General features: G+C 39.7%; 2 protein-coding genes, 2 long non-coding RNA genes and 1 pseudogene across 5 annotated transcripts; 3 read left to right on the plus strand and 2 right to left on the minus strand.

Moving 5' to 3' along the window:
- Positions 1 to 2,561: 2,561 nt before the first annotated feature.
- On the plus strand, positions 2,562 to 9,634 carry LOC116932728 (chromatin-remodeling ATPase INO80). Its single transcript, XM_045169889.1, is given in 23 exon segments — positions 2,562 to 3,085; positions 3,145 to 3,239; positions 3,299 to 4,119; positions 4,179 to 4,370; positions 4,473 to 4,617; positions 4,718 to 4,933; positions 5,000 to 5,728; positions 5,731 to 5,817; positions 5,965 to 6,074; positions 6,139 to 6,446; positions 6,512 to 6,869; positions 6,930 to 7,049; positions 7,108 to 7,147; positions 7,222 to 7,349; positions 7,453 to 7,547; positions 7,615 to 7,687; positions 7,746 to 7,829; positions 7,893 to 8,070; positions 8,144 to 8,232; positions 8,303 to 8,383; positions 8,445 to 8,532; positions 8,596 to 8,817; positions 9,113 to 9,634. Coding segments are annotated over 23 exon segments (4,695 nt in total). The 5' UTR covers positions 2,562 to 2,972; the 3' UTR covers positions 9,436 to 9,634.
- On the minus strand, positions 8,987 to 9,670 carry LOC123470138. Its single transcript, XR_006643648.1, has 2 exons — positions 9,531 to 9,670; positions 8,987 to 9,421 (listed from the first exon to the last, which is right to left on the minus strand). It is a non-coding gene; the product is annotated as an uncharacterized LOC123470138 (long non-coding RNA).
- Positions 9,671 to 10,928: 1,258 nt separating this feature from the next.
- Positions 10,929 to 15,694, plus strand: LOC116932729 (annotated as a pseudogene).
- On the minus strand, positions 15,681 to 16,917 carry LOC116922388. Its single transcript, XM_045169888.1, has 2 exons — positions 16,554 to 16,917; positions 15,681 to 16,475 (listed from the first exon to the last, which is right to left on the minus strand). Exons 1-2 carry the CDS (start codon positions 16,740 to 16,742, stop codon positions 16,281 to 16,283), a joined length of 384 nt encoding a protein of 127 aa, XP_045025823.1. The 5' UTR covers positions 16,743 to 16,917; the 3' UTR covers positions 15,681 to 16,280.
- Positions 16,918 to 20,102: 3,185 nt separating this feature from the next.
- Positions 20,103 to 22,072, plus strand: LOC123470143. Of its 2 annotated transcripts, XR_006643654.1 has the most exons (4): positions 20,103 to 20,331; positions 20,473 to 20,674; positions 20,765 to 20,935; positions 21,015 to 22,072. It is a non-coding gene; the product is annotated as an uncharacterized LOC123470143 (long non-coding RNA). The 2 variants fall into 2 exon arrangements; XR_006643655.1 differs by having other exon boundaries at positions 20,103 to 20,674.
- The last annotated feature ends 3,004 nt before the right edge of the window (positions 22,073 to 25,076 follow it).

The following is a 25,076-nucleotide window of genomic DNA, read 5'->3' on the forward strand; positions in this document are numbered from 1 at the left end:
TCGGTGCAGTTTAGCGGGTTTTAGTTAATCCTCATCTCCCAGTAATACGTGAAATTTAAATTATTTTTTTTCGGGGAAACTATAAGACTAGAGATTCGAAGAACTCTAAGAATTTTTATATAACTGGATAGCTCTTGATAAGGGCTATCTATTTCTCTATAATTTATGAAAAAATATTCATACACTAAAAAGTTTCAAAAACAATGAAAATTGTTACCTAAGTCTATAGGATCGAGTATATCTAGAGCGCAAAAAATACAAAAAACTTCTTGTCCAAAATTTTTTTGTTTATGAAAATTATCTTCATTATTTTACAGAAATGAATAGTCCTTATCAACAGCTATACATTTATGTAAAATTTATTAATTATGGTCTTATACTGTATTTTCCCGCAAAAAATTGTTTAAATATAACGTATTATTGGGGGGTAGGGATTAAGCCGGATACCCGCTAAACCGCACCGACTTACCGGAAAAATGGCGAATCGGGTTACTCTTCCAATAAGTACTTTTTAAGCAATATTTTTGCAGAAATGAACAGCTCTTATCAAGATATATCCATTCCTATAACCTTTTAAAGTTTTTGACTTATAGTTTCCCCGATCATTACAAGATCGGGTTTTAGAACCGCCAACCCAAGGCCCATGGGATGACAATTTACACTAATTTAAGAAAACACACCGATACTTAATTCAATCGATTATATAAAATGAAAAAAACAATTAATGTAACTAAAATATTGTATTGTAAAACTTAATAAAGAGCAAACAATAAATGTAAATAATAAAAATACACGAAAGAAACAAACAAATCAAAGCGGCAGCCCCACGGAAAACGACACTGTGTACATCAGGAAAATGTGGGAGCGGAAAGCAGAAAGACATGGAAGAGTGTAAGGGTGGAGAGAGCCAATCAGAGGGCCGGAATAGTCCCTCTGGGATGTAGCGGTGACCGAAAGACCGTCTCGCGGAGACCAATGTCGATTTCGGATGGCTGCACTCGGTCCAGTAGCCAGTGCACACTGGCTCGGAGCGAGAAGGGTCATGTGACGTCATGCACTCCACCGGGTTGTCAGAAAATGGAGGTTAAACTCGAACACTTTTTTCACTTTTTACGCCGGCTGGAGGAAGTAGCAGACGAAAGAAAAAAAGGCTCCTATCACTAAACAACACACTCTCTAAATTCGTCTGCTAAAAATTGCACTGCGGTGCAGTGACTGCACCGCAGTGCTGCCACTTTGGTGGGAAGGTCCCACTTTCTGGGATTTTTGATTTCCAAAAGTGGAAATGTGGGATGGGATGGGATTGGGATTTTTGAAAAAAGGTGGGATTTAGAAGTAGAAGATAATTAGATAGATTATTTTGGGGTTTGGCCAAATGGCCAGTTAGTGATAAAAAGTGTTATTGTCTTATTGGGTAATAGTAATAAAAATATTATTGGCTATTGGGCAACCTTGCACTTGCGCAGTGCTTCAGTGTGCAGACGACAGTTTTTTGTGTTTCAATCCAGTGCCATCGCTGTCTCTCAATCGGAATTGGGCGTATCTCAAGATATGAGAATCAACTCATTTTACATTCATTGTAGGGATTTCTATATTACTGCGATCTCTGATATGAAATCTCGTTTCGATTTTACGGATCCAGTTTATGAGGTTGTTACTATGCTACATCCGGAAAATGCGCGAAATCTGAAACCTCGAACACTGAGTGCATTATTTGAAAGATTTACGGTTTTAAATAAGTTCTGTGATCGTTTAAAAACCGAAAAAGAATGGAATGCTCATGCCCTACTCCCTACGTCTGCTTTCGGGGTTCTAACTGAGTCCGCAGTTTTTCGCTTGCCTGCGGAAGAATATTGGCAAAAAGTTTTTGCAAATCACGAGGCCACTTTCGCTAACTTGTGCGTTTGCGTTTCAATGCTTTTTTAGTTTAATCGTTAGTAACGTAATAGCAAAAAGAAAATTCAGTGAACTTAACAATACTAAAACGGACAAAAGAACTAGTATAGATGATGATACCGTAGTTAGTCTAATGAGAATAAAGTCTTGGTTAAAAGCTCATGATAAGAGTGCTGATGAAGTCAATATCACCGACGAATTAGTCCAGGCCGTTATTAAAGTAAAATCCAATGCCACCATTCCAGATTCTAAGTCATTTTAAGTTTTGTGCAATAAACTTTTTACTAGTTTTATATGATGCGAAATTTCCCTCCCATGTGCCATGTCCTATATATCCCCTATGCCATTTGTTTCACCAAGACAGTTTAACGCTCGATAAATAAAATACAATTTAACCCTGAGTCAGAGACTTATATTTTGAAATAAAATTTTGGGAAAATAGGTGGGATTTCAAAAAAAACAGGCGGGAAACGTGGGATTTTATAAAGAAAAAAGGTGGGATTTCCTTGGGATTTTTAATCGGAAAATGTGGGAAAATTGGGATTTTTTACATGGTTCCAGGGGATTCCGGGTTTTTTGGCGTGGCAGCACTGCTGCACCGCTTGCACTGACTGAAAAGTTCGGGCAAGAAAGTTCAGTTTTCGAGTGTCCTCGGACGGTGCCGGAGTGCCACTGTAACGTACAAAATCGATGCACCGAAAAAGTGGATTGCATTAAGATTACCACTCGAACAACTTTTTCTCGGGGTAATTGCACCAGTGCAGAAAAGTGCAGCCATCCGAAATCGACACAAGTTGCGTGGAAAACGCCAGGTAAACTCCTCCCCTTTAGGGGTGGGCCAAGATCCTTCCACGATTGTTTTCCACGATGTACCAGCACACGGTACGCGACTAGCCGACTACGCGTACATGATTATTACCAGAGGCCAGTCAAATAAAACTGTGTGTACTGTAAAAGTGGCATGTAGATTTGGATTTTGGTTAAAGGGACTAGTTAATTTGGTGATCATGACTTAAAGTTTGTTGCACGAGTACGAAGACATCTAGCTATATAACTCTAAAGGTTATAAACTTATTATGGCTGGCACCAACTTGGAGCAACATTTGGCCAAACCAGTTCATATACAAAGACTAGAGAGAAGCCTATGCTTAGAACCTTTTCTTGACCAGGTTCAAGAAGTCTTAAGAAGGTACAAAAATTTTTTTATCCAGAAAAATTTATTCTATGGAAAGTTTCTTATATTCCCAGAGATGATGATGATTCATCTGACAGCTTCCATGATCCTGCTGTAAAAATGACGGAAGATGTTAAATTCCTACATGGGTTACCTGTTTCAAAATCAGGTTGGCTATTAAGAAATATTCTTGCCTCAAACAGTTTCAGTAATAAACTGTTGTTACAGATAGACTAACAAGTAAGTTGCGCTTGTACAACTTTGAACAAGTTGGAAAAGAGCGAGCTTGGTTAAAAGATGTACTCCTTAGTGATTCGAGCTCCAATGAGTCTGAATCTGATGGCCATGCTGAGGAAGGAATTCATGAATTACTCTACCTCCATCATCTAAGAAAGAAATATCAAGCAAAATTTTATTCATCAACAAAAAATCGGCAGTTTATGTACTACTCAGCCGGTCTTCTTTCAAAGAGAGACATATACCCTGAACATAAATCTTCCATATTGAAAAATGAAGAGTCAAAATCTGAAATTGATAAAAAAGAGAAGATGACTCCCAAGGAGACCAAACTTATTAGAAGAAAGAAAAAGAAAACAAATGATGAGGAAAAAGAATCTGAAATGAAGATTCTGAATGTTAAAGTTGAGCCTGGGACTCCCGGGCCTTCAAATTTAGAAACAAAAGATATATTAGATGTTCCTCTAAAATCTATGGTTGCAACTGTAAAAAAGGAGCCTATTGATTTTCCGGAAACAGCAGATTTCAGCTTTGAATCAGACGTAGAAGAATCCGGAGGGCTGTTTCGAAATGTTATAGAAACAGGTAGCGGACTACAGTCACCCTCTCCGGTCCCATCGCTTTCCCCTACACCTTTTAGTCCATCTCCTCAACCGTCGCCAAAAGGAAAGAAAAAAAAAGACAGAATAAAAAAAGAGAAGGTAGAAAAGAAAGGAAAGTCAAAAAAAGAAAAGGGTCCACCTTCTGTCAAAGCTCTAATTGCTCAGCGGCGAAAACTTTGGCTGCTTATTTGCAAGAAGGAAATAAGCAAGGTAAGGTCATCAATACTACAATGGCACTAAATTCGCAATATGTTAATTACTTTGACTAGGCATCTAAAGCTCGTATGAACAACCACAAAGAAGAATTGGTATCTTGCAAGCGGGCGGCAACCGGCTGCATGCGGGTTTGTCGTCTGCGCGCAATGCAGTCACAGAAAGCTATGAAAGAAATTGTTTGGCGAGCTAAGAGGCTCACACGCGAAATGCAATCTTACTGGAAACGTTATGACCGAGTTGAAAAGGTAAATTTCATTCATACTGAGCTTACTAATAATACGTAGCAACGTATAGGGGTAACTGAATCATGGAATGTGTGAGAACATTGTGTCTCGAACATTTTTCAGGTCCAACGTCGACAAGCCGAAAAAGAGGCAGAAGAGCAGCGCAAGCTCGATGTGGAGTTGATGGAGGCCAGAAGGCAACAGCGAAAACTAAATTTCCTTATCACACAAACGGAACTCTACGCCCATTTTATGGCAAAAAAACTCGGTATTCTTTTTTTTTTTTTTCGTTGTAATCATTAGTTTTTCTTCTTCTTCTCCTCCTATCTCAAAAATAAGTCTAATCTTTACTTGTCTGCGCTGGTCAGGAAACGCAGATGCAGCTGCTCAACACGATTTAATTCTCGGTCATCTTGATGAAGAAGTCAACTCACAATTAGCTTACCTTGATGATTATGACGCTGAGGCAACAAAACAGCGCGTAATGAACAATGTTACCACAGCGTTTCATGTGCATCAACAGCAAACACAACAGTTTGATGATGAAGACGTGCCGGAAGGATTACCACACAATGAACCGCAACGTAAGAAAGTAGAAGTTATGTATCGTAATTTGTCTTCAATTAACGTCAGTTCTTCGAAATTTCAAGTACGACCAGAGCATGCGCAACCAAAAATATTTCAAGGGTCATTGAAGACCTACCAACTGAAGGGTATGAATTGGATTGCCAACTTGTACGACGAAGGTATCAACGGAATTCTTGCAGACGAAATGGGTTTGGGTAAAACGGTACAATCGATTGCTTTCTTGGCGCACATTGCCGAGCAATATGGAATTTGGGGTCCTTTCCTGATTATTTCACCGGCCTCGACGCTTCACAATTGGCAGCAAGAATTAGCGCGTTTCGTTCCAAGCTTTAAAGTAATTCCGTACTGGGGAAGTCCCCAAGAACGGAAAATTCTTAGAAAGTTTTGGGATACACACAACTTGCATACTCCCGACGCCAGCTTTCATGTGGTTGTAACCTCTTATCAGCTCATCGTAACAGATTATAAATACTTCAATCGAATCAAATGGCAGTATATGGTACTGGACGAAGCTCAGGCCATCAAAAGTGCCTCAAGTACCCGCTGGAAAATGCTTCTCGATTTCAATTGCCGCAATAGACTTCTTTTGTCTGGTACGCCTATTCAGAACAGCATGGCTGAGCTTTGGGCCCTTTTGCATTTCATCATGCCCACGCTGTTTGATTCGCATGAGGAGTTCAACGAGTGGTTTTCCAAAGATATAGAATCCCACGCCGAAAATAAAACAGGCATCGATGAAAAACATTTATCTCGTTTGCACATGATTCTTAAGCCGTTCATGCTTCGCCGTGTTAAAAAGATGTGGAAAATGAACTATCGGACAAAATCGAAATTATGATGTACTGCCCATTGACCAACAGACAACGAATGCTGTATCAAGGTAGTAAAATCTTTTGTGTTCATTTGTTTTACGAATTTGTATGCCTTCATTTATTTATATTTGCTTATTTTATTATTTTTTATTTTTATTATTTATTTATATTTTCATTTACGTATTAATTTCTTTTTTCCTTTCTTTCTTTTTAAGCGCTCAAACGAAAAATTAGTATAGATGACTTACTGTATTCGGGTGGATCATCTGCAACTGCCCAGAATGCCACAACAACACTTATGAATCTCGTCATGCAGTTTAGAAAAGTACGTAGGTCACTTAAGTTTGATGTTACGTTGAGCGAGGTAAAATTATGTTCAAAATCTGCAGGTATGCAACCACCCCGAATTATTTGAAAGAAGAGAGGCCAAATCTCCGTTTTTCTTTCAACCTGCAGCATATGTTCTACCTAAACACCTATTCCGAGAAGGGCTGTTGCATATGACCATCCCTAGCCGGCGCCATTTGTTGTTAGGTCGTTTTTTCATCTGGATCCCAGAATATACCCATCATTCTTTGTTCCCGCCCGGATCGGTGATGGACTTAGTGTTGATTGATAGCTTCGTATCGTTTAGCCGTCTCATCGGACATTCTCCTTTCGATCTATTTTCACTTATGAACAACGGAGTGTTATCAAGGTAATTGGTTCATTCCTTTCCATGGTTAACATTGAAGTTTGCATATTGTGTTACTATTTTTGAAGTTTAAAATATGGTTACAACGTTCTCGCGATTGAAGAAAACCTCCACCACAATCACATTTGGAAAGATGGAGGAAAACCTCATTTATTCATTCAACCCCTCTTTGCCCTGTCGTCACCTTCCGTGAAATCTAGCAACATTTTGTCGTCTTTCGTCTTCACGTCAGCTGTCGGAACAGGTTATGCGCATTTAGACCATGTACTTTACAGTATGCCAGAAACAATGGAACATAGAATTCTACGCGGCCGTAAAGCTAAGAATATTGGGGCCGCTGAGTTTTCGTTTACCACACGGCCCGCTCGGACGTTAAAATGTTTGTGGACTGACATGCCAAATATCCTGTCCCTCCCCGTCTTAAAGGTATCATGTTCTCACCGAAGCAAATTAGTCGATGATCTGATACTACGTTTCCCTTTCTAGGTGACCTGCCGTGGCTCTCCTGTTACATGTAGCGATCGAAGCGCAGCGTATTGGTTTGAAGAATTGTCCTATCCTCGTAATTGTGAAGGGATAAGTTTGATTCTTCAGGGATCAGCTGAAGTTAGCAAAACAACCCCTTCAATTTTCCAACCGTCCTACAGTGGTGGACTTGAACTAGCTAAGCCCTAGACATGGGTGGTCCAGCGTGATTCTTCCAGGTAAATTCTTGTTTGTGAATTTAATGAAACATTAACATAAAAACGTTAATGGAAAACCGCATATCTCGTTGCAGACAAAGAGACTCTAATTTGTGATGCAGGCAAGCTGCAGGTGCTCGATAGTTTGCTACGACGGCTAAAAAATGAAGGCCATCGAGTCTTAATTTACTCACAGATGACTCGTATCATCGATTTATTAGAAGTTTGTAAAAAAAAATTCTATTTGTCATTCACGTTAACTTTTTCATTTATTTATATTTTTTTCTTTTCGTTATTATTTATTATTATATTGTATAATCCTCCAGGAATATATGTGGCATCGCAAGTGGACGTACATGCGACTAGACGGGTCTTCCAAGATATCAGATCGTCGTGATATGGTTGCCGATTTTCAGACCAGGTCCATATTCCAATTGTTCTCTTCTTTATTATGTGGCTAATCCTAAATTTCCTGTATCGTAACCCAGATCCGACATTTTTGTCTTCCTTTTGAGTACCCGAGCTGGAGGTCTTGGCATAAACTTGACAGCTGCCGATACTGTATTCCATAGTTATGAAAATCCTTTTATAAATAGTTTATTACTACTCTATTCTCCAGGTTATTTTCTACGATAGCGACTGGAACCCCACCGTGGATCAACAGGCAATGGATCGCGCCCACCGCTTAGGGCAAACGAAGCAGGTTCAGTTGATATATAAATCTAATTGTGTGCTTGTGTTTTATTGTTTTATTCGATTGGTGCAGGTGACAGTCTACCGATTAATTTGTAAAGGAACGATTGAGGAACGCATCTTACAGCGAGCACGAGAAAAAAGCAAGATACAAAAGATAGTCATATCTGGCGGTAATTTTAAGCCCGACACACTGAAACCGACGGAAGTTGTTTCGCTACTTTTGGACGACGAAGAAATAGAAAGAAAATGTAATTTTACTTTTACCCTTAAAGTCTTGTCGTTATGGTTGGCATAATAGAACCTTTTGTAATTGTTTTTTAGATCGCCAGCGGCAAGCAGAACGGAAACAACAAGAAATCGAACGTGAAGCTGAACGAAAACGAAAGTATACAGGAGGCGCGGCTTCTGCGGTACAATAAATCTTTGAACATACTCAAAATTGTTTGGCGGTATTCTCATTTTTACAATGTGCCCATTAAGGTGCCGGAAGCCAAACGCACCTGCCTGGGTAGCGCAACGCCAACAGAATATACTCCGGCAGCCAGCCCCACTCTCACTGAGGTAAGCTTATTTATACACTGATTAAAAAAATTCACTGAGATATTCCTATTCATGAATTTAGCATTCATCTCAAAGTGGGTTTCGTTTCGATGAAACGTCCAACGACGGATCATTAATAGTTGATGATAGTGGACTAGTGGACCCATCAGGCAACTTAACTACAAACCGAACTGTAGTGGGAAAGAAAAAATTTTCAATAATTTTATATTTAGGTGTTGGCCGTTTCACCCCACTAATTCCTGGACGACAGCGTTCCCGACCGAACCGAGGGACCGGGAGACGAGGACGTCCTCCAGGATCTGGAAAACGGTCTCTAATGATGGCCTCGTCGTCTGGGACAAGTCGTGAATCTGCAAAACCTACTGTGGCTAACGATATAGGTTTTTTGAGTCCGGAAGCCGCAAATCGTTTGTCTGATATCTCTAGCAATAATGGTATTACTTTCGTTTGTTTAACCATAGCTACTCTTAAATTTATTGTTTTATGCTGGTTTATTTGTATTTTTATTTTATTTTATTGATTAATTTTTAATTCCGTTCTATTTTTTATTTTATTCTTTTTTATTTTGCTCTACTTTGTTTCGTTTTATTTTGTTTTAGTCTATTTTATTTTAAACCAATTTGTTTTATTCAATTTTGTTTAGTTTTTTTCAATTTTGTTTTATTCAATTTTGTTTTATTCAATTTTGTTTTATTCAATTTTGTTTTATTTAATTTTGTTTTATTCTAGGAGAGGAAATGCCTACAGGACAACAAGACATTTCAGCCGGTCCTGCAGTTAGACGTCGCCCGGGGAGACCTCGCTTAAGACCTGTTGGTCCTGCACACCAGGGAAATCGAAAATCCAAAACGGAAGAAGTGATGTCTGGGAAGAAAACTCGTAGAGGCGCCCCATCAGGCCCACGTGTTATGAAACCTCTTCCGGTACCCATCGGCCTTATGGCCAATAAAAATTCAGATGGTGCGCGCACGTCTTTACCCTCTGGTACTACCTCCACACCTGTTTCGAAAGCCCGAAGTAGTGGCTGTTTTCATGATTCTGCATCGCCATGAAGAGAAAAGAAACTATTAGTGAAGATTAAATGAAAGCTCGAGGAACAACTAAACTTAATTAAACTTTCCGAGTCTTTATCCTAAATCTTTGTTACCCTTTCCCTGGCCGGTGTAAGGTTGATAATAGTAAGGTAACACCCCACAGTCTTGTTACGTTGTTCCGTATTGGTATTAAAAATAGAACTGAAATGCCACATCATCCTGTCTGCTAGTATTCGTATGGTTGCAACATAGTGCCCCCATTGCAGGGTTGCCACCATTCTGGAATTCTTTGAATTCTTGGAAAAGTCTTTGAATTAAAAAACGGTCTTTGAATTCTTTGAAATCTTTGAATTTGAGCAATTTTTATGGAAAACTCTTGGAAAATCGAAATTTTACTAGCAGTTTTCAATTTTTTGCGATTTGTCGCAACATGGCAACCTCATAACTTTTTTTGGAGGGAAAGAACCATGGTAATTTTTTAAGGGGAGAGTCTTTGAAAATAGCCAAAAATGGTCTTGGAATTCTTTGAAAAGTCTTGGAATCTTAGAACTTTTACCTAGTGGGAACCCTGCATTGTGTTCCACGAAAAATCTGTGCGATCGGTTGTCCATCACTGGTTTTTGAAAGCATTCTGTGACGTTTTCTAGGTGAATGCAATAAGGCATATCACTCAAAGGAAGCTGCTGTTTTTCTTAGGTTTCGGTAAGTAATTAGGTGCAAATAATAAGGTTCTCTCGGATTTCTTAAGGGGCTAACACCACTACTACAGCCTATGAACTGTCAATCGGTGTATACGATTTGCCGAATCTAAATCAAATCAAATCCGAATAATCACACGATTTGATTTGGATTTGAATAGTTTTTTATTAGAGAGATTTGATTTGGATTTGACTCAATTTTCCTCAAAAAATCTAAATCAAATCGAAATCAAACGTCAGTGGCGTACAAGAAAACACGCAGAAATCAATGTCGGGATTCTAATAGAAAAACGCCATTAACGAATAAAAAAAAAATGATTTCTTGTTGATTGATTGGCATTTTTCTTTAAAAATCCCGTCATTGTTATCAACGCATTTTTTTTTGTCACCTTACAAGCACACTATCGCCCCTAGTGACTGAAGGCGAAGTTTAGATTTTCTCTCTCGAAGCATGGTCTAACATTGGAGGTCCCCGAACTGTCGTCTGCTGGGCCTGTTTTGGGCTGTTCGTCTGCTATTTCCGCGGACAAATTTTGGGGCACTCGCTAGAGGCGCTGACTACCCGGATCAGTCATAACATCGTGAAATCTATTGCCATGCCGGTTCGACAGGGCAATAGCCATAGAGGGCTAGTTGCAACATTGTTGTGACTCAACTCAACCAAGGCGCGTTGCAGCCATTAGCATAGCCAAAAGGGTCTGCTATGAAAGAAATTGGACATTGGGAACCGTTGTTGGATACAGAGTAACTTTGAATATTTTGGCACACTGTTATCACTTTTACTATTGAAAGCTATGTGTTTACTAGGTTGGCATGGAACGTCAAGTAAGTGACTCAACTTTGCTCACCTATCTGACCACAGGATGCCCTCTTGAAGCATTAGTAGCCAAAAAATCCCTGGAAGGCTATACCCACAGTAAGTTCCTGACAATTAGCTAAATTTTGTTATGCTAATGTCTGTTTCTTTTCCAGTCACAGACGACAACTAAAGTCATTCTGATGTCAGCCACTGCTGATGCCGACAAATTTGCGCAATATTTCAATAGCCCCGTCATGGGAAACTTTCCGATCGCGGCCGAAAGACCCTTTCGCAACGCTCCCATAATTGAAGTGGAGCCCGGTAAACCTCACGCCATCCGCGTTTACAGAAGAAACAAGAAACAAGAAACAAGAACAAGAAACAAGAAACAAGAAACAGCTTCAAGAACTAGAGGTCAGTATACAATAGCATTTTTAAAAAAGAACAAAAAATGTAATATCATATTACTGTTTTCATTATCAGTTTCTCGCGAAGAGTATGAACTACCCCGATGATGGTGAACCGACAATCCATAAGCTCAAATACGACGCGGTCGCTAAGTTGATTTCGGCTTTCGATTGCAAACGAGAGATACAGCGCTACGGTCGCCATCCACAATATGAAAACATTTCCAGCGTCCGTAGCGCAATACTTATATTCCTGCCCGGCGTCTGTGAAATAGAAAACATGCATAAGGCTTTGCTCGACTACGAGAGCAATTCAGATCACGAGAACTGTTGGTACATCCTACCACTACATTCACAGATCACCAATGAAGAGCAAAATCGCGTCTTCCAGCCAATGTCAAGTCTAGCTCCACATTTAAGACATTTCCGGAAAATCATTCTGTCCACGAATATTGCTGAAAGTTCGCTCACGGTGCCAGACGTTACCTACATAATTGATTTCTGTCTCATCAAGGAGATCGTCACGGACCCAGATACCAATTTGAGTACGCTCAAGGTAGAACAATGTTTAATTAGATTTCTTCAAACTTCCTACATCTAAAAATGGATCATTTATTCCCATTAGCTTGAATGGGCTCCTAAGAGCAGCTGCGTCCAGCGGAGAGGACGTGTCGGTCGTGTTGATGAGGGCGTCGTATATCGAATGATATCAGAATTTTTTTACGACAAGTAAAAAAAAATGAAATCATCTCATTGACTCAGTTCTAACTAACTAAATTACCCTTTTATTTGTTTTTTGCCTAAAAGTTTTTTGCAGGATTACGTTACTCCCGAGATCCTCCGCTGTCCTCTGGAGCGATCCGTTTTGCGTTCCAAATTGTTGGATTTGGGATCACCGGTGTCTCTGCTGGCACTCGTCATCGACCCTCCGAGGCTGGATAACATTGCCCAAACTATTCTGACGTTGAAAGAAATGGGAGCCCTTTTCGTGAAAGCGAACGGCGTTGTAACCCCATTGGATGGTGACTTGAGTTACCTTAGCCGTGTCGTCTCTTGTCTCCCAATAGACGTTCACTTGGGCAAGCTCGTAATGCTCGGTAAGGATCTTAATTTTTATCAATTTCATGTTTACTTCAAAGTATATTGGGAACGCTTACTTGATGCGTGGGTTCCATTTTAATAGGTTACGTGTTCAACATCTTGGACGAGTGCATCATTATGGCAGCCGGGCTCAGTTCAAAGAACATCTTCACTTCTCCTTATCAAAAAAAGTTGCTGGCCTATCAAGTCAAAATGGCGTGGGCCGAAGGCTCGTTTAGCGATCCCATCACCATTCTAAACGCATATCAAGTCTATAAAAACTATGTGTATGAAGATCATTTTAAAAGGAGTGGGGAGTCGGAAATAATGAGAGAACAGCGCTGGGATGACGAAAATTTTATCCAGCTCAAAGCACTCAAGGTAATATTTAATTTTTGTGTGTGTTTAAGGAAGACAATTTTCGTTATTAGAACATGCGTGAAAATGATTGGCGTATCTGTTTTCTTGGTAGGACATGGATCTCCTGGTGAAGGAAATCAAACAACGACTGAGTTCCATTGGTATTGAGGAGGCGATTGGACCCAATATCACACCATTAACAGAAAGTCAAAAGGCTATGTTGCTTCATGTCGTCCTTTACGGAGCATTCTATCCCAATTACTTCACGCGTGACGCCGTCAGTGGCCAGATAGATGAACGCGAAGCTGTCAAGAGTCTCTGTGGATTGGATCCCTTTCGCACGGTTCGACTTCAAGGATTTCCTATTTACGAACCGCATAAAGCTTACGTCCGCCAAATTTTGAACAACATGTCCGAAATCTTCAGTGAGTTTTGAATTTGTTTTTGAGTGTTGTTAATATGGTTTGTGTCTATAAAAGATATGCTGAAGGAGGATACGTGGAATGCCAAGATAACATTCGATTCGCTGCGGGTCTTTATCCAATTCCACCAAGAAGTCAATACGTCCCAACACAAGCAAGTTCCCGGAAGGATTTGTTTGCCCGTTTATCTGGCTGTAAAACAAAAGCAACTCGGATGGAACTATACACTTCAGTTGCTTGAAAGAATGGTTGCCGAAAAGTACACTTCTCAGGTATGTTGGATTCATCTTACAACAAGTAAGCTAAAAATTTTTAAAACAATTTTCCTTAAAGGTGGAAGAATCGGCTAAACGGCTTCTAAACGTGAGGGACGTGGAATCGGTGGTGTCCAGTGTGAGCAGTCGAAGGGAATTGCTTTACGTCCTGCAGATTCCAGCGCCACGGCTTCCCGAATTACATGAAAAAAAATTAACCGTTAGCGTGTGTTACGTTGAGGAGCCCAATCACTTCTGGTGTCATCGCTTAGAGGAGCGCTCCAAACGTGATTACATTGACATCACAAAGTTGATCGGTCCGCAGGGCAGCTATCTGGAGAAGTTGGATTTTTCCGTGCCCGTCCACAAGGGCAAATTGGTCATGGGTCCATATCATGTTAATGATTTGGTAGAATATTATCGAGCAAGGTGCTGAGCGCTCAGCATTACGGACCGACTACAGACCGTCGCGTCCGTCTCTACTTTATTGATTTTGGTAATGTCGTCGAAGACTACATCAAAAACTTGCGGGTAGTTCCTGAAGGCTTGCTGAAGTTCCCACCGTTGGCTATCGAATGCTATTTGACTGGTGTGGGTCCCTCGTTGATTAAAGATCCGAAAGGAAAGTGGACAAAGTCAGCTAAAGAATGGTTTGAAGAACGCACAGTGGACCAACGACTCACAGCCAGGGTGACTAAATAGAAAACTTATACTTTGGTTTCACATGACAATTCCTTGACTTTTCCGTTTTTTAAAAGGTGTTCTCGGTCGTCAATGGAATCACCACGATGGAATTGATTACAGAAGGGGGTAATTGGGATTATCCGATCTCTTCCCAAATGTTGGCACTCAAATATGCTGTCAGAGTGAAGGAATCTTTGATGAACAAACAGGACAATGAACATCGCCAATACGCACCAAAAGTCGAACCCAATTCAAGCATGGGCCGCTACAATCAACAAAAGTAATGCACTGATTCATGTCTGTTCTTCAAGCTCAACCGTAACAGTTTTTCTTGTTCTAGATTGGACGAACAGAGATTCGTAGCTGCCGAGTTTTTAGCAATGGAACAAGAAATTAAAGAGCCAAAGCATTACAATGCCAGGTTGCACAAACTTCAAGGACCTTACAGTCCGTTGGAAATGACAATGTTCGGCAAAATGCATGCTCTTTTAGGTAAATTTCTTAAAATTGAGGATGATTCCGTCAATTCGGTCATGTTGGACGATCAGCCTGGCGATAATCACGAACGCGTACTCGTGGCTGCGCATGTACGATAATTTCAGACATTTCAATAGAAATCGAATGAAAAAAGTTAATCAAAAATTTTCTCTTTAGATCGGGTATCGATCTACCTGTAATCGCGTCATCGCGCATAGTACTACATTGCTTCCAAACATTCCAGGATTGCCTGCTATTTTGACACTCCTTTTTGCCCCGAGAGCTGAATTCCGAGCTAATACTAATAGAAATTGTCTTACTGGTGCTATTTGTGGGCTGGGTTACGATTGAGAGCGGAAACAGTCCTTTTATCCAGAACACGTCATGGAAGTCGCTTTTGATTCCGAAATATCTCTTTCCGTGAGTTTTTGGTTATTTTAAAACAAACTTAACGCATAACAAATTCATTTTTTTGATTTGCGTATCCACATGCAGGATGTGGTCCTCATCAACAAAATCCGATTTTGGTTGAATTCGGTCATGGGTACAGCTTCATACAGTCTGTACGATGGCCTTTCATTTCAAGAAAATATTCAAAAAGTTAACCAAAAAACAACGGGATTTTTTTTTGAATTGATAACGAAACCACGCCGAGACATTGAAGTCATTGCCTCGGCTAGTTACAAATGGAATCTCGTGAAACCAAATCATCGAGCTGACTTTCTGCAAAGTCTGCCTGTAGAACGTGTTCTGGTTTCACGAGATTCCATTTGTAACTAGCCGAGGCAATGACTTCAATGTCTTTTTTGGGTATTCGGGACGATACCGTTCAAACGCCTCAAAAAAACCGTGACCGGGCTCCCCCAGGTGCAGTGTTGCCACGGGGTGATGTTAAATTCTTCCAGCTAGGTTGCTCGATTCTCCGTTTTTCTCCATTCAGCTATATTTTTTTGGGGATCACGCCACCTAGCGGTAAAAAAAACATTTTGCTTTTAGCAAACAATTATGGTTTGTTTCTGCTTTTAGTTAGTTATTTAAAATTACGCAAACAATATTTAATAAGAAAAACTCTTTAAACCGCGTTTTAACAAGTCAATTCTGGGTTTCTTTATTAGGTTTAGAATGCATACACTTTAAACTGGGTTTAAAATTAAGGATCGAATATGGTAGACCTAGAACATTTCCTTGATTAAATTAAATGACATAGATAGGTAGATTAAGAAATGGGATTAGGAACTAGGATTTAGGAAGTGTGTTTAATGCTTTATTCGCTCTAACAGATTGCACCCGTTTCGATAATTGACTGGGAAATTCAATTTCCGCTGGTGTCTTCCGCTCTTTTTTCATCCAGTATTTGGTTCGCATTAAAGAATCCAATACTTCCTCACCCATTTGATTTCAAATATCAGTTTTAATTAACTTAAGTAGGCTAAAAGCCCTTTCGGCAATTACATTACTACATGGAATTGAAAAAAGAAATGAAATAATTGCACATAAATTCGGAAATCTTGGTTTTCCAGACAGCGTCATTTTTATAATTGACAACCAGTAAGATTCTGCATCCAGCAGCTCAATCTCGCCTTCGCTTGTCAACCCAATGTCTTCTAGTGGCAAAATTGCCTGGCATCGCCATTCAATTTCAGCGCGGGCAGGGTCGCATAGTCTTTTCAGATTATGAAAACTCAATATACTTTTTGAAGAGTTGTTTCATTTTCAACAAGGGTAGCTCGATCAACATTTTCAACAGTATTTGTTGAGGTTTCTTTGCTGGTATCAGAAAAGGATTCTACATCACGAAGAAGATCAATTTCTTCCTCAGTGTTTACGATCATATTGCTCTGAATCTCATAATCCTCATTTATGACATTTCCAGTTGTCTTATGAGAGGAAATAAGTTTTCTAGTTGTTAATGATTTATTAAATGTGGTTAAATAATGCTAATGGAAACAACTTACTTTTTCAGTGCTTGGCTTACTGAAAAATGATGTCAGCTGCTTTTGTGAGTTCCGTTTTAAAGCTGCATTCACAGGAGGAAATGCATTTCGAGAGCTTAAAGAACGGAATCGTTCATCTTGATGCTCAACTGCATTAACGGTTTCAGCTCTTAGCGGATATTCCTCTATAAAATCAATATCTTCATTCATTGTCGCTGACTCGCTGTCGATAAAAGCTAAAACAGTTAAAAAAAAAGTCTGCTACATGATGCAAGTGCTTGCTACATCCTAGTACACGTACACTGTAGTGTAGACGTGTAGTATTGACTAGTGACGTAGTGAGGTGCTGAGGTCATTCACAGTTCATAGGGCAACGCGCGCCTCTAGTGACGTTTTACATTTATACACTTAATTAAATTGAAAATGATTACTTTTGAAAATAGATTTGACTTAACTTCGAATATAAAAAAAAATAACCCAATTTGTTGCAATTCTCCGTGGAGAATCCATTCTCCACATGCTTAGATTATTTCGTGAATTCTCCACAAAAAGGAGAATTCTCCGCTCCGTGGCATCCCTGCCCAGGTGATGACCGCCTGTCAAATCTCTATCTACATTATTTATCAAATTTTTTTTTTTTTGTCCCGGAAAGAATGCACGTTTTGAAAATAAGGCGAAAAAGAGGCGTTTTTCATGGGCGGTGAGTGGAAAGCGCCAATCGTCTTGATCGATACGATTGTTAACATCTGCCAGTGTATCGTATTTGAAAAAAAACGAGTATTTTAAAAATACAAATACTATATTTTAAAATACTCGTCCTTCAAAATACATTTTTTCTCCCAAAACCTCAAATACCAAATAAAATAAAATACAAATACAAATACAAATACAAAATACTTTTTTCCTTTATGGAGCAGTTGGACATCCTACGTTGCGCATTCTCCGCAAATGCGAAAATCAAATTTGTGTCCAATCTGTGGTACGCTGTCTACAGCGTCTTATGGGAAAACCAACCATTTCACTTTTAAAATATTGTTTTCTTCTCTATAACTATGTTTTACCTCACTGTTGTACCTAACAGTGGACAAATGGATAGATCTAATCAATAGCTATCCATTCTTGTAATTTTTTTCAAATATAGAGCTTATGGTTTACCGATTATAATTCATTCAGTCCACGATCCGTCAAACCACACCGACAAAAATATCCAATCGGTTTACCACTCGGTTAGGTATTTTTTTAAGTAAAAATTTTACGGAAGTGGATAGCCCCCATCATCGGCTATCCATTTCTGTAAAATTTGTTTATTTAGACCTAATATGGTTACCTATAACGCTATTTTAATTTTGTGTACTGGGATAGAGGGATTACCCGAGACACGTTAAACCGCACCGACCTACCTACCTGAAAAATAGCTGATCGGTCATTACTCGGGTAGGTGCTTATCAAGCGGTTTTCTTTCGTTTAAAATACCCACTTTAAAAGATATGGCCCAGTCTTAACTTAAAATGGGTGAGCAAGTGAAGGAAAATAAATAAAACTATGATGTATTGCAAAAAACAAGTCAAATAGGGTACACAGTAATGATATCGGGTTTTGAAACCGGTTCCACTACCCGAATGCCCATGAGTGGAAATTCACAATTATTATAGTAATTTTAATGAAATTATACCATTAATTAATTAAGTAATATTCTAATAAATGAAAACAAAATTATAAGGTTAAAAGGCATTGTATTACGGAAAGGAAACAGAAAGAAAAATAAACAATAATCATAAATAATAACAAACACAAAACAAAAAAATAACGGCTCGGGGTTTTGTGTTTTTTGCTCAGGGTGGTCAGGTCCCTGAACGAGATGGAGTTGCAACTGAATGCGAAAGGCAAGTTGCGCTAGTAAAGCGAATTGAGCTACCTATCTCTTGCTGCAAATTGTGGCCAGGGACCTGAACCCTATCAGGAGTTGTCGTCATGTTTTGCCTGACAGCGTTCAGGTCCCTGAACGAGATGGAGTTGAGTTACTTTCGATTCATACACTGTTGCCAATTTACAAACTTCAAATCTTTGAAAAAAAAGTATTTTGTATTTGTATTTGTATTTTATTCACTTTCAGCGTAAACGACCAATACAAATACAAATACTTTAAATAAGAAACAGCCCAAATACAAATACCGAATAAAATACGTATTTTAAGTATTTTATTTTAAAATAATTTTATTTTAATACCCAAATACGATACACTGACATCTGCCGCAATGAAATTTCCCAAAAAATCATTGAACGCAAAAGATCGGGTTGTTTTTTTCAATCGATCTTTTCCCATTTTTTGAATTCGAAACTTTGGGTTTTTGGAGCAAGTTTTGAGTATTTTTATTGGGTTTTATAAAAATATTAAAAAAACATAATAAATTATATTTTAAAAAATCATTCTTAATGATCTTCAAGAGTTTTAGTATTTTTATTGGGTTTTATAAAAATATTAAAAAATATAATAAATTATATTTTTTAAAATCATTCTTAATGGTTAATAAATGGTTGTGTTCATTATTAGTTTTGAGATCGAAGCTTTATAAATCGATCTCTTCCCATTTTTTAAAAATTTTTTGTCGGGCCCGGGACGGGCACGGCGATCAAAACATTTTGTTTCCAGCTCGCTCCACCAAGTGGGACCTGCAGCTGGCTGCACCTTTATACCATGGTTGTGACTGCGGATGAACAGCCGATAAGTCCGAGGGGAAAGGTTTCTCCAACATTAACGAATAAAAGTGCGTCAGTGGAGGGAGAAGTCTTGGTCTTGAAGACTTTTGGACCGGATTTTATCATGGGAAGATATTTACTGAAGCTGTTTCGAGGGTTAAAAATTTGTTTAATAAATAATAATAATATATAATAATTTGTTGGCCAGTGATCCACCGACAGTGGGGCTCGGAGCAATCCACATTGAAACGAGCAGTGGGGGCGAAGCAGTGAGGAAAGTGACAGGAACGGTGAGCGTGTCGTTTCCGCCACACAGTTGAGGGTGTGATACTTCTTCATGGCGTACCACTTACTTTCACTTGTAGGAGTAGCTGTAAAGCTGAGTCCTGTTTGTCCAACCTGCATGTTATTTTTGTCGCAGTTTTTTTCGTTGACCATCCGCCAGCATTTCAGAGGGGTTTTTAGATGTGTTTCTTTTGAATATTGTCACGAGGAGGGAAAGGGCATTCACGTGCTAACGACTTCCTCGTGGAACGTCCCCACCGAGCTTTACCCTTCCGCTTTCACTCTGTTAAGGTCAAGTAGAACTATCTACTTGACCATCTGTAGACCCACGCATAAGCGTGCCTAGTTTCTCCTGGTAACCCTTTACCCCCGAAGGTCACATGGAAATTATCTACGTGACCATCTCGGTACCATACTTCCCGCGTCCCCTAGACGTCCGTTCCCTTAAATAGGGACGTACTCGATTGGAAAGGCGCGTTTTCCTGGTAGTTGTCTTTAGTTCGTTCGCTTGAACAGTTCAAATACACAGTTCCGATCTCTCTGCAATTCATCGTTGGTTTCCTTCCTCACAATATACTGTGTCGAAGGATCCAATCCAGAATGATCTAGTTATTTTCTTCGTTTTAGTCCATTGTCTGCATGTCCATCCTTTCCAAGTAGCTCTTGGTTTCATCGTAGTCACCAAAGTGTAGGCACTCGGTATTTTCAGTTAGTGTTGCATTTCAGCTTTCCCGTTGTCACAGTAGTAAGGCGATTCAATGTCCAGGATTCCTCGAATATTCACGTTATTACAATCACAGATGGATGCGTAGATAGGGTAAGTAGGGTTAAGTGAATGAAGGAAGCAAAGAATGAGTAGTAGTGTTTGCATCTGTGGAGAAAATGTGAGGATTTGGTAATTTTTTTCTTCATAACGCCTTCGTAAGTTGTGTCGGTGGTTTGTTATATGGTCGTTTAGGATTTGTTCACGGTATCGGTTGGGTGTTATGGGACCGAGGAAAAGGACGAACGTCCTGGGATCGTCGGCTCGACGACGAAGAGGAAAAGAAAAGGACGCTGGACTAGGGAGAGTCGAGCGGAGTATCGAGTTCAGTACGATGCTCGACAGTCATTGTATTGTTCTAGTGTCGAAACCATAAAACATTTCATCTGTATAAAACGTAAGGATTCAATACAATCTATCAATAAGTATTAACTTATGTATAATGCCGCTAGAAAGAACTGACAAGTTGCTGCATAAACTCCAACAGGTTATGGGCCCAGTCGACGATTTTATTTAATAAAATCATACTCTAGAATGGCTGCTAACTTTTCATTAGAGGTGATTGAACACACCAGAAAGTTCGATGGTAAAGACTTTACTACCTGGAAACACAACATGGAGATGATGTTCTATCTTAAGAACTTGAAACATCGTTGAGGTATTACACCCAATTCATGTTACATTGGAAGAGAATAAAATATTCTAAATTCTACATTGTTGTTGGTCGATATTTGTAGGGTGAGCATCTACTCACAGTTCGATGAAAATGTAGGAAATCCTATGCTTGTCAATGGTGACGAGATAGATGAATGGAAAATGAGAGATTGCTATGGAAGGTTCCTCATCTTTAATAGCTGTGACGAAGTTAGAAAACTCGTGCTACTTAACAGCAGAACTAGCAACGAAATGTGGACTAGATTGAAGACACAGTTTTTACAGCGTGCAGCTGATAATAAACATCTTTTGCACAGAGATTTTCTCAATCTTCGACCGACACCCAGTCAAGACATAATGATCCACATCTTCGCACTAGAATCGATTGCTGCGGAACTTAACGATCTAGGTGTGAACATCACTGAACATGACTTAATTACCACGATCATTTGCAGTCTTCCTGCAAGATTTGGATTTCTCTCATCATCGTGTGATAATGTACCAAACAACGAAAGAACTATGGATGCCCTGCGAGCTAGAATTGTTTCAGAGCAAAGACATTGAAGTGAAAAGAGTGGAAGAAGAGGGAAACCACATCCCATCAAATGAAATCATGATCAATGCTCTTCAAGGATTTGGGAGTCAAAGAGGATCTTTGAATCGTAGGCTTCGAGGTGGTTGCAGTCGTGGTAGGGGTCCCCCACGAGATTCGTTTAATAGAAACAATGCAAAGTGTACCTATTGTGGGAAAAAAAGATACTACGAATTTGTATGTCGACTTCGCATTGCTAACCAAGGAGAGAAGCAACCCTCTCTGACTAAAAGACCCAATAACGATGGAGAAGGGAGTGACTCTCAGCGACGAGTGGATTTCTCCCTCATTTCCGATTGCTGTTTGTCAGCTATTGAGGCTGATGCTATTGTTCTAGACTCTGGAGCATCTAGAGACATGAGTGGAGAACGTTCATACTTCGTGGAACTGAGTGACATCACACCTGGTAGTTGGCCGATTAATGGCATTGGGGGTTAACTTCTTCATGCTGTTGGAATGGAAACCATCAAGTTGACTACCAGTGTAAAAGGAGTAAACGTCAATAGAGAATTGAAAAATGTCCTATGCGTTCCTGGTTTGGGGGTGACTCTGATTTCGATTGCTTGCCTTTCAATCTGTGGTTACACAATTTCCTTCAGTGGTCTGAATGCAACTGTTGAGCAAGATAGCACAATCATCATGACTGCGTCACGATCTAGTGAAACGCTCTAAAAGGTAGATGCAGCTGTCATCACTCATTCAGAGTCACCTTTGGCAGCCTCCACCAGTCAAACTACTCTTAATATATGGCACGAACGCCTTGGTCATGCAAATAAAAGAGCCATACAACGTTTGACTCCTGGAATCGGAGTCATGGGAATGCTTATTACACCAGGATCTACAAAGTTGAACACATGCTGTCATGGCTGTGAAATGGGGAAAATGCACAAGCTACCCTTAACCAACAGCAACACTATCTACCAGAATGTCGGAGAGTGTATAGTATCAGACCTCGTTGGCCCTATGTAAGTTGATTCGATTGGAGGTGCATGTTTTTAAGTTCTTTTTAAGGACGTGTACAGCAAGTATATGACTGTGTACTTTCTCAAACATAAATCAGAGACAGCTGACTGTTTCTCGATTTTATTAAGACTGTTCACCGCCACTGGCTGCCGTGTCCAACTTCTTCGATGAGATGGTAGAACAGAATACATCAACAACTATCTGAAAACTCAATTGACTTCGTTGGGGATACAACTACAAACTAGCACTACGTAAATACTGTCACCCTGGACCTTAACACACTGTATTTACTTGACACAGAAAAAAGAATACGCGGAATACAAGAAATGAAAGAGTTACACTTTACCGAACGTCTACAAGTCTAGCGGAAGAAGAGAGGAATGAGGGAGAAAATAGTGGGTTTTATACTAGCCTTGAAAATACGCCCTTTCCCTAAGGTTACCCGACTCTAATGTACTTTTTTATTCTATTCTGGAATTTCTACTTATTAAAGAGTAATGCCCGATGACATAACCACAAGTAACATTCGTAACTACAGCGTCGGCTGTAGCGTCTCTAGGAAGAGATACGAACATCTGCTATTGTCCCCCCGCGACAATACCCCCGAACCAAAAGGCATAGTTGAACGGGATCATTGGTCAACAGTCGAATTGGCTAGGCATCGGGCATCGGCATGCAAAAGAAATTCCGCTGAAATTGTGGGCTGAGGCAATCAACTACTCTGTGTATGTTTTGAACCGGACATAATCGAAATCTGAAACTCTTACTCTGTATCAGCGGTGTTTCGGAAAATCACCCGACATTTCGAACCTTCGCGTTTTTGGATCGGTGGCCTATTTCTTTACGCCTAATGTTCTGTGTCAGAAACTCGACCCTAAGGCGACAAAAGGCATCTATGTTGGTGAAAGTGAGGAACAGAAGGCAATTCGTGTGTTCGTTGAAGCAACTGGACGCACCCACCTATCAGGACATATCAAAGTCTATGAAAACTATCCATTTTGGTCGGTGTCTCTCTTGGGCGTTCCAACTCCACCTCCGACACCAAATATACCTATGGCCGATGTTGGAACCCCAGATGAGAGTTCTATACCTGTACCCATAAATACTCCTGTCATTCCTCCACAGATGGATCGTCCTGTTGCCCTACCGGTTCAGAAATCTCTTCGTGGTTTGGTCCCTAAGAAACTATTCCCTATAGAAATAAAAGGTGCGTGCGCAGTTCTTCATTCGCCTTCTTTATCCATGTCGACTTTCATCTCCATGACTTTTAAGGCCACTTCTTTGTTCTACGAACCGAAAACGTTCACCGAAGCCATGAGTGGAGCTGAGAGTGAGTTATGGCGCCCGGCTACAGATCATGAAATGGCGGCCCACATCAAGAATCAGACATGGACCCTTGTGCCCCTCCCTCCTGGTCGAACTTGAGTTCCCAGTGGCTGGGATTTTTAATTGAAAACGGACAAACTTGGATTACCTTGTAATTTTTTCGCTAAAAGCTACTGCCAGGTGAAAGGAGTCGACTATCAGGAATCGTTTGCTCCCGTTTTCGATATGATTCCCTCTGTGTCATTCTCGCATTGTTGCTGCTCGCGATCTTGAACTCATTCAACTCGATGTTACCACCACCTTCCTCAACGGCCTCATTGATAAAGTTATTTTGCATTGCTCAACTCGAGGGCTATGTTGTGCCTGGCCGTGAACTTGAAGTTTTCCGGTTGAATAAATTCATATATGGGATTTGCTAGGCGTCGCGCATTTGGAACAAGACACTTCATGTGGCCCTTATCAACTATGGTCCCGTCCAGAGCACCGCTGACCCATGTGTAGGGGAGACCATTCCCATGTTAGACAGTGTCCAAAAAAATAGATGAAATCGTGATAAAATTGTTTTTCTCATTAAATTGTGATTCTATTCACTTTCCGCACATGGTGCAGAAATTTGAAATACCTATTTCAATTACATTTCTGGTAGTGAATGAAATAAGAATGTATGCGAAAAATTCACAATTTTTTTTCTCTTGTTGCTACATTTATTAATATTTTTTACTATACTATTTACGTTTAGTTATTTTAAGTAACTAGCTGACTTATTCAAGGATGAAGTCTGAAAAGAAAAAAAATTTCATTCCTCCTAGTTTATTCGATATAAAAATTTTCTTAAATCTCTTTTTTTGGGGTCATATTGTACAAAAACCAGGGGTAAGATTAGACAATTAGTGGTAGTGTTTTGTGAGGGGCCAAATCAACGCGCTGAAAGACTAACACATAGTTTTGCTATAAATTGTTGAATTTTTTTACAATTAAATTTAGTAGGCGTATTTTAAAAAAGGTTGTCACTCTCTGGGCTATTTCTCTGAGCATCACAACATTCAAAACCTATATAAGTTAATGTAATTACATTAACTGACACAAATTCTGGTTAACCAGTTATCGATGTTACTTAGCTCCACCCCCCCCCCTATACTTCATTTATCAAAATCTTCTATCATAAGAAAACTGTTTTTCTTGCGATTTTTTCTTAAATTAATCTTACCTAAATCGTTCATTACATTAAGAGCTATGATTGACATTTGTTTCTGAAATTTAAGAA

This window comes from Daphnia magna, linkage group LG2 (assembly GCF_020631705.1).
Source record: "Daphnia magna isolate NIES linkage group LG2, ASM2063170v1.1, whole genome shotgun sequence".
In the NCBI taxonomy this organism is placed as follows: Eukaryota; Metazoa; Arthropoda; class Branchiopoda; order Diplostraca; family Daphniidae; genus Daphnia; species Daphnia magna.

What these genes read in the sequence shown, in the direction of transcription:
- LOC116922388 (XM_045169888.1), bottom strand. Translation starts at nt 16,742, where the DNA reads ATGAATGAAGATATTGATTTTATAGAGGAATATCCGCTAAGAGCTGAA. An exon ending in GTAAGCCAAGCACTGAAAAA is followed by an intron (nt 16,476 to 16,553) that starts GTAAGTTGTTTC and finishes TCCTCTCATAAG; the next exon opens with ACAACTGGAAATGTCATAAA.